General features: G+C 38.4%; 1 protein-coding gene across 2 annotated transcripts; it reads left to right on the top strand.

Annotated features, from left to right (window-relative positions):
* Positions 1 to 258: 258 nt before the first annotated feature.
* masp2 (MBL associated serine protease 2) lies at positions 259 to 9810 on the top strand. 2 transcript variants are annotated; one of them, XM_041799664.1, is made up of 6 exons: positions 259 to 345; positions 418 to 640; positions 725 to 902; positions 3014 to 3145; positions 5174 to 5370; positions 5593 to 9810. In XM_041799664.1, the coding sequence occupies exons 1-6, from the start codon at positions 338 to 340 to the stop codon at positions 5758 to 5760; spliced, it is 906 nt and encodes a 301-aa protein (XP_041655598.1). In that variant the 5' UTR covers positions 259 to 337; the 3' UTR covers positions 5761 to 9810. The 2 variants fall into 2 exon arrangements, with proteins under 2 accessions (XP_041655598.1, XP_041655599.1); XM_041799665.1 differs by lacking the exon at positions 3014 to 3145.
* Positions 9811 to 9906: the final 96 nt, after the last annotated feature.

Consider the following 9906-nt stretch of genomic DNA (forward strand, 5'->3'; position numbering starts at 1 on the left):
GACAACCCAGTAATGTGCCTTCAGTCTCCCCAGTCATGTTTTGTGTGTTTTTTTGGAGATGTGAGTACTGTGTTAATCATTACTAGCTCATTAAAAGTGATAAAACATTAAGAAAAAGAGACTAACAGATGAGAATGAATATAAATGATTCTGGCATTCAGCTCTGTGACAGATTTCTGTGACCAAGGGTCAGAGGAAATGATGACAAACTGATCATGCGCCTGTCTCACTTTGTTTACCTAAATGTCGACCAGCCAGCTGGGTTCATTTACCCTCAGATCACTGAGAGTGAAGCACTCCAAAAACACGCCTCATATCTGGGGACTTTCATGCCAACATGACCAGGTGAGTGTCACTTAGTATTATTTGTGGAAAATAATCCTGGAAACTACTGCCATCAGTGCTTATTTTGCCCAGTGGGTGCTGTGTTTTTGTCCTATTTTCCCTCCTCCATGTCTCGCTGAGTGTGGAAATGACAGGATTATATGGCAGCTTCTCCTCCCCCAACTTCCCCCAGCCTTACCCTGACAATCAGCTCACAGTGTGGAACATCTCTGTCACTGACGGCCTCAGGGTCAAACTATACTTCAGACACTTCAGCTTGGAGCCCTCAAACCAGTGTGAATATGACTTTGTTCAGGTACACACTGCAAAACTACAAATCCCATTATCAGCACTAGAGTCTGTCATGCTCTTTCAAAAGTCTCTGACCTTTTCTAACCAGGTTCTGGCAGAGGGGAATGAAACGCTGCGGTTCTGCGGTGAGGAGGAGAAGAACTACGAAAGCAGCCCGAGGAACACAGTCATCCTGTCTGCCAGGAACCTGATGTCAGTCGTCTTTAGGAGCGACTATTCTAACGAGGGCAGATTCACCGGCTTCCAAGCATTTTACACATCAGAAGGTGATGCTCACTAGTGACATGCAATGCCTGAAGACAGACACAGTTTTTTCATCTAACATGCTAAAAATCACACAGTAGAACATACTGTAATTTTTAAAAAATCAAATACGGAAAGAAAAGCAAGGGTTATATAAAAGATTTTTAAAAATACCAAAAAAAAAAAACAAATTACACATATTAAGAAAAAACTAGGGTTGTCTAACATTTAAATGTCTTAAAACTTGTGATTTATCTCAGAGTTCCTATTATAAATTGCAAAATAAACCTCCGTTTAATTCTTATTTTGAAATTCCAATATTTTGCATTAAAATAGTTTTTGTTTAATTTGGGATGTTTGTACTTCCTAAAACTAAGAGTAACTGATTTGCTGTTCTGATACAGACCAGCTTTATTTTGGAAGAAAAGAAGGAACTTTTTAGATCAAAGATTACGTTCACAACTGAACCACAAAAAAGGAGCTTGTTATGAATTGAAAGGGGAAATAGGGGGAAAAAAGTTTTGAAAACTGAAGGTGTGGATGACTTTAGATTTGTCCAATTAACTGTCTGTGAGTTTTATGTGAATTTAAACATCAAAGCACAGTGGTGTTTTTATTTCACATCACTGAGGCTTCAGGGAAATGTATGGCTTAACAAAAGCGTGCTGAATTGCAGTGGTGGACTCTGAATTTTTGGGGAGGGCAGGGGCGAAATAATAGAAAAGGCACCTGCTGTATGTGATGGGACCCCAGGGCATGAAAGTTGTAATAGAATTATTAAAAAGTTGACTAAATATTAATACTAATACTAGAAACTCATAGTACTCTATTAATTTCTCCATAATTAGATGTGTTTCATAGAGAGTAATTTGTCTAATTTTGTATATTTAACACGGTGGTTTGTCATATTTTGTTCATTTTGGGGTGCAAATGAGGGCACTCAATTTTGTACATTTTGAAGTAAAATATTGGGCAATTTGTCTAATTTGGACACTAAAAAGAGCACCAAAAAAGGGGTAACTCATCCAATTTTGCCCCTTTAGATGGCATAAAACAGTGGAAACTGAAGAAACCCAATTAAAGGGCACCAAAGAGGGCAATTTGTCAAATTCTGTTAATTTAGAGGGCACCAAGGAAAGCACTTAGTCCATTTATAAACATTTACAGGGCAGCAAAAAGGCCCTTTGGGCGCATTTTTTTTTTTTTTTTTCAAATATTACAGCACTTGGAGGACTGTTTACCCCCTGTTTGAGTCCACCAGTGCTGAATTGGATAGTAAATTAATGCAAGTTTTGAAAGTGTATCTACTAATTATGGACCTTAATCACATCATGGTTAAGGTCATTGGCCTACACTGTATAACTAAATGTAATAATGCAACACATTGCATTTGCTGTTCAGATTTAAATTTACTTTTTTCACTAATCATTAGCAACTTCTGGGTCTGCCTTGGGGTCTCCTCCCAGTTGGGTGTCTCCAGAAGACCCCCACAGGGAGGCAACCAGGAGGTGTCCTGATCACATGCCCATCCATCTCAACTGGCTCCTTTAGGAGTAGGAGCAGCAGCTCTGCTCTCTCCCTCCAGATGTCCAAGCTCCTCACTCTACCTCAAAGGCTGAGCCTAACCACCCTTCTGAGGAATCTCATTTCAACTACTTATATCTGTGATCTCATTCTGTCAGTCATTATCTTCAACTCATGACCTTAGGTTTGGGTTGGAACATAGATTGGCAAGTAAGTTGAAAGTTTTGCCCTCTGATTGGGCTCCCTCTTCTCCACAACAGTCTAGTACAATGCCAGCTACACTGTCGATGCTGCACCAGTCCGCATGTCAATCTCACTGTGAATTCAACCCTCACTCGTGAACAAGAGAGTGAGATAGTTCTTTGGTCTGATGAGACCACAATGGTGCTTTTCGGCCATCAGACAAGATGATGAATACTTTTTACAGGCACTGTATGTGTCTTTGTTAGGAATTAGAGTCATATAGCTGACTTTATTTTTCTTAAGCTAAGTTTAAATCAGTCTTATTTGTTAAGTTTCAGCCAACAGCTGACACATTTTTGCGGTACACCTGAAGGCAATTCCTTATAACGTGTCATGTTTAAATCTCTATTTTCTTCTTCTCCTACAGATATAAACGAGTGTCTATCTAAGATTGATGGGGAGAGTGTGTGTGATCATTTTTGCCACAATTACATCGGTGGATTTTACTGCACATGCAGACATGGATTCCTTCTCCATGACAATAACAGATCCTGCACAGGTATTAGCCACACAGTTACGCTTAAAAAGAATGTTTAGAGAAGACAGTCGAAAGCTGTGCAGGGTTTAAAGCTTCCATTCATGCTATTGATCCCTACATGGTTTAGCAGTTTGGCAAGCTAAATACTCTGCTGATTAGCTTCTCAGTGCTAGACACAGCAGATATTTAGGGCGACAAAGGAAAACTATTTTAATTAGAGCTTATTCACTTCTTTTGATGCTTTTTAACACATCTGCATTCAAGCCCAGCTGCCAATGACATAACGGGACACAACACATATCTTTCAGTAAGCTACAGATCTTTAGAAGTACAAAGCCTGCTAATTTTCACTCTTTGTCAAAGGGGTGGAGGAAATTGAGCTCAAATGCTGGGTTGTAAGCTGATTACTAAACCTAATATTGGTAGAAAGTGGCATTTCTCTTTAAATCGGTGCTTCACCGTTGTACTGAACATCCAAAAAACACATTTTCTGACAATCTTGCAGGTCACAGAGTTGATAATATTCTAGATTGTATTTTGTTCCTTCATAACCGGCCTGTGCTAACTAATCTGAGACTGAAAAGCCACACTGATGCACAGAGTAGCTGATCTCTGCCAGCAAGAATGAGGCAGGGTTAATTACTGTCGATTCCTGAGGGATAAGCAACTTCAGCATGGCATTATAAATTGATACCTGCGTGCAGCGCTTAAAGTGAACAAACACTTGGTAATTAATCACAATTAACAGTTGATGTGCCTTAAATTATTATTCTTAGCCGGAGGAAAGAAAGGGTGACAAAACAAATCATGCAATGAAAAGGCAAAAATGATTATCTGTCTACAGATTGAAGTAATTATATGAATTACAGCAGCTCAGCCTCTTTGCAATACTCATTTGTTTTTCTCTAACATCTGCACATTTACTGCACCAATAATACAAGCCTAATTTAATCCCATTATTTATGATGCAAGGACATGTGTCAGTTTACATTAAAAAAAAATTTCTTTTGTTTTTAAACCTTTTTATGGCCATAGTAAAATCTATTCTTTTTCTTTTTGCCAGTCAAATGTGCTGTATTTATACCCCTGTAATGACCCCTGTTTAATGTGAATATCACAGCAGCAGCTGTGCCATAGAGGGAACAAGGCTCTGTAAAAGCATGACAGGATCACTGTCAGCAGGAGAAAACAACACTGCGTATGTATTTGTGCATGTCTGAATATGTGCTTCTGTTAGGCTTTGGATTAAACTGAACTCTGGAGGATGTTCAGTGCCTTGGAAATTGTTTCTGTACCAGTCCCCTGACTTATACTTTTCAATAACCTTTTCTCTGAGTTGCTTGTTCTTTTGTCTTCATGGTGTAATGGTAGTCAGGAATACTGATTGAACAGTGACTGGACCTTTCAGATACACATCTTGATACAACAATCACTTGAGACATATTCACTGCACTCAGTGATCCACATTTCACTAATTGTGAGACTACTAGCATCAACCGGCCTGACCTTTGTTGAATAAGTCAGTCACTTGGGAGGGGGTGAATATTTATGCAATCACTTATTTAAATGTAAATGTTTTTCTTTCATTTGCATTACTTTGTAGAAATCTATTTTCACAGACTGTATTTTTTTGTAAAAAGGGCATAAGAGGTTGTTGTCATGGTGCTTTCAGACACTGTCAACTATTTTGAGCATGTGTAATCAGGAAATAAAGCCCTGAAGTTAGGGAGAGAGCGTGCAATCATACAGCCAGAATTGAATTCAAACCAGCAAACCAACCAACTGGTCAGAAGCAGCTGATCAAGCTGTCACTGATTCATGCCCCCTTGTACACTGCATGTCAAATGACACGTAATCAGGTTGTAATTCAGGTTGGTTAATCAGTCTTGAAAACCTAGCATATGTCAAGCTTAAAGTGCTTACAAAGCAGTTGCAGGTTGATCCTAAGACTTGTCTAGTATCAAATAAACATTTTAGGGTTTTTAAAACAACTGTAGAAAATATCACGAACATTCCAAGATTACTCATGTTTATGTGTCTTTCCAACAGTGCCGTGCCAAAACCAGGTGTTCACCACACTGTCAGGGGTTCTCACTAGTCCCGGCTACCCGAGTCCTTACCTTCCCATGAGTCAGTGTGACCACACAATCCATCTTCCCGAAGGATACAGAATAATCCTGGACTTCCTGGAGCCCTTTGACATAGAGGGACACCCTGATGTCCCCTGTCCGTATGATACGTTGAAGGTTAGTCGTGTGTAACTTCGGAATAACACACATACACAGGATGGTACCAAAGCAATGTATTCCTCCTCATGCTTGTGGAGGCAGTTTGTTACTTACTTGTCCACCTCAGCTGATTAACTGCTTGGTTTTATCACGTCCCGAAAACGTACGTTTTTCTAGGAATAAATCAGTCAGGAGTTTCACAAATTAACATCTCTGTGTCTGCTGTTTCTCTTTGAAAAGATTTCCACGGTGGGGCAGGAGTATGGACCCTTCTGTGGATCAACGGCACCGGCTCGCATTGACACAGGAAGTTACCAGGTGCAAGTTGCATTCCGATCAGACGCCAGTGGGAAAAACAAAGGATGGAAGATCAAGTATACAAGTACCCAGGCTGAATCCAGGAACTGAGGGCCTGTTGACATGAAAATTACATATGGTTACACTGTTTTGAAAAGTTAACTTAATGATATTCTCATAATTAAGGCCACCTATAAGGGGAGACAAAGGGCAGAGCTTTCTGGGGCCCAGCCATATGCAGGGCCAATGGAAGTCTGGAAAATCATGGTCCATTGTAAAGTCAAGCTGTGATAACCATATTTTATACTTAACCTGAATGATAATCGCTCTTATCAAAGTAACAAAATATAAATTTTGTTTATTTGTTTATGCCAGAGTACAATATAGCATTTTTAAAGGGGCAAAATTATTATGAAAAAGGAGTGGAAATAATGGAAGCAAATAAAAAGTAGCAAAACTGGGTTAAAACAGCAAGTATCGGTTTAAAAAAGGCAAAAAAAAAGGGTTCAATTAAACAGAAAATGTTAAAATGAGTTCAAAAGTGGTAAAAAGGGGTAATAGCGGCAAAGACGGTAAAAGGTATAAAATAAGTTGCTAAAGTAGTTTGAAATAAGGGTTAAAAGAAGCAACAATTGTTAAAAGTAACAAAAATGATTAAAAGAGGTAAAAATCTGGTTTAAAAGGGAAAATCTGGGGAAACAGTGATAAAAATGGGTTTAAAAAAAAGACTTTGACATCAATAAATAATTTCAACTTCAGAACCACTATAACTGGACACTCTTTTAAGCTCCAAAATGAAGTAACTGTTAGCCAGCATGCCAATGCTACTGATCCAACACACATGCGTCAATATCATCGATAAATCACAGCAGGGGAGGGCCAATTCATCGGGATTTTCAGGGGTCCAGCCAACTCTGTGGGCTGGCCTGCCCATAATCGTAACTTAGTTGAAAGGAACTTTCTCAGGCATGAATAATAATGATATAAACAATCAATCTGGTTGCTTATGGGCCTGTTTGCCTTTCTAAGTAAAATAAAGCATCAGAACAGATTTCAGTCATGCTTCATAACAAGTTTGAAATCCCCACAGGATCTTGAACTTTACCTTTATTGAGGCAAAGCTTCAGCATTGCATCTATAATTTCCTGGCATGGCTTTATATAACACAGAGATACTCTTCAGATTAAAAATGGCTCATTGAATGTATCAAATTAGTTTTTTCAGTTATCAAAATACTACAAAACTACAAAAATCTACAGCACACTTGTGCTACTTGTGCATATAAGAGAGGACTGAAAGATACCGAAAAAGCATTAATATAAAGACAATTAAATAAATGGCAGCTATAATGTGATTCTTTGTGACCATATCTGTTCATATTTCAAAGTGATGATACAAAATTCAGTAGCTGCACTTTCTTTCATTGAAGACACAAACACTGGCAGACTAAATAGCCTGATTCTGTAAAGTAGTTAATAAATCAGCCGTCTGGTCTAAGAGGCAGCGACCGTTCGTCGTTTAACCCTCATACATTATGCAGCTTGTTCTCAGCAACCCCAGCTCCACTCCTCTATCTAAACAGTCATTATGAGGTTCTTCAGACCCATGTAATTGCCTCTCATTTCACACTTTTGCATACACTCATTAATGTTTCCCCGTCTATGACCTATGAGTAGGCCAAAGTGCATGTCTGGATGTGAGAATGAAATGCACTTGTGTTGATTTACACTTCTGTTGCTTTAGTGTTTTTTTTTTTGCTTCAAGTCTCATAGATAAAGCCCCCACCACTTTTCAGTGGACTTTTTTATGACCTGATTGTGTTCACTTTGTCTGAACTGTTATGCTGCTGTTTTCTGATCTCTTTGAAGGCCACAGCTTAGCAGAGCAGGGAGCATACTGACCCATACACCACCTTGGCATTTGCAAACATACGATACCTCAGGTGGACATGCATACGAAGAAAGTCATCTGACCACATCGCATTGTGTTTGTTTCCAGCATGACATGCCCAGACAGTCCTCAGGGCAGCTTGGTGCTCTCAGATCCAACCTGCAGTTAAACTGAGCACCGTTATGTTAACTCATTATATAATCCTCCAGACACTGTGACACATGAGAGCACCATCGACTGCTCCACTTTGCTCACTTTGAACAGCTGCGCCTTGTTGGAGCCAATTCCACAGGAATTACGCACACCATGAAACCCATTAAACAACAGTTGGAAGACATCTAGCAGCAGCATGCAACCTGTTGGCTTACAGTTAACACACCCATCACTATTTTGTTGACAACCCTGCCTACTTTTCTCCATGTGAAAGAGATGCACGGATGTTTATCTTTCTCAGAAAAAATGTTGATTTTATTAGTTTTAAACCACACAAAAGCTTTAGCTGGTCTGTTTTTAGTTCATTTATTGATATTTTATTTGAAAACTAGTCTTCTGATTTATTTTACAAGATCTAATGTAACATAATGTAATATAATTTTTTTTATTATTAGATAGTATCTTTATAAATCCATGTTACCAAGTGATTTACAGCAAACATGATTAAAAAGCTTGTATGATTAAAAAAATAAGTAAATAGATAAAAATAATAGAAATAACAGTTACCAGAAAACCCCCAAAACAGGGAGACATATACACTAAAATGATACAAAACATACAAAAACACAGACAGATTTGGGACTACCTGAAAGCTGGCGTAAAAATTTTTTAAAAGTAATTATTAAAGCTCCAGTGAGGATGTTTTGCTCTCAATAAAACAGACTGAAATTAATAGGGATGTTTCTTGATGTCCTGCAAAAGCAAACAGGACCCATCAGAAAGAAGATGAATTTTACTGCAGATATTTATTTGATATGCTTTTAACCCCTGTCATGGGGTTAGCTGTCAACAAGATGTTAAAAAGCCTATACAGCCTTTAAAAATCTTAAAAGATTTATTGTTTTGTTGTTTTAAAACAATGATTTAACACATGCACCAGGAGAGATCCACAAAAAATGGCATCTGACTCACATCCCTTTTCCAACTTTTAACAATTTTAAACTCTTTTCAGTATAAACCAGCTCTGTACAGTCTTTCTCAGAATGGTCTGTGTTGGCATGTCTCTTTAGATGCAAACAAGCCCCTTCTTACCCCGTTTCTCTCACATGTACTTCCATGACTCTAGACGGAGATCTCTGGGTGGAGGCCCCAGGTGAGGGTCAAGTAACATTAAAATAACTCACTAGGTGTTTTCCCGGGGCATTTCGTTAACAGAACTATACTGGAACGTCGCCATCATTTCGCCTTGAGGCACTCATAACAACGCCATGCTCCAGAGCTGTCAGAGCTGAATGGACATAGTTTGCCAGGACAGTTTGACAGTTACATTAATGAAAAAACACATAGCAAACATAACAGACTAAGCAATATTCCATAAATAAAAGAGAAATAAAGGTCAGAAGTCTAATCCAGGGTTAAATTATAGTATAGACCAGTTGTAGAAGTAGCTACGCTAACAGTGGCTCCTCAAGCATTGTCAGGTTTAGCTAAAGCTAATGTAGCTACATTAGCTTCATAGTTAACATTACTACATAAGCTAGTGTAGCTATGTTAGCTTTAATAACGTGAGCTTTAGCAAACATAGCAAGTTAGCTACATAGGTAACATAGCTAATGTAATTTTGTTAGCTTTAGCTGCGTTAGCTATCTAGATTTACGTGAATAAAAATATGGTTTTATGAGAAAAACTGATAAAGGTGGACAGTATGATACCTACATCGCTTATGTTGCTTTGTTAGCTTTAACCTAAGCTACATTTCACAGAAGACAAACTTTTCCCATGTAAGCAGACTCTTAAATCTTTAACTTTCTGTTTCCTAACCCTTGCCTTAACCCTGACCCTATCCAGAGGTTTATTCGAATTTTATTTTGAAAGTTGTAGAATGTATTCCCTTCCTGACTGATGCAGAGTCTGCAAGAGTCAGAGAGCTGCAGTCAGACTGTTCTGACAGGGACTTTCAGAAAAAAATGGAGCAACAACGCTGTGAAACAAATGTGGGATAGTTAATTCCAGAAAATCACTTTCATCATTCAACATGTTTTAAAAGTTTTTAAATCACGTACTTTACAGCCATAAACACATTTTATTTGTACCATTTGTTCAATGTTTAAATAAGATGAAAACTGTGACTATGTTGGGGTAATCACATGGCCTTCCTCACAGGGTTATAAAACAGGAGAATGACAGGTGATATCATAAAGCTCAGCTGTTGAG

The sequence above is a fragment of the Cheilinus undulatus genome, linkage group 11 (genome assembly GCF_018320785.1).
Source record: "Cheilinus undulatus linkage group 11, ASM1832078v1, whole genome shotgun sequence".
Classification (NCBI taxonomy): domain Eukaryota; kingdom Metazoa; phylum Chordata; class Actinopteri; order Labriformes; family Labridae; genus Cheilinus; species Cheilinus undulatus.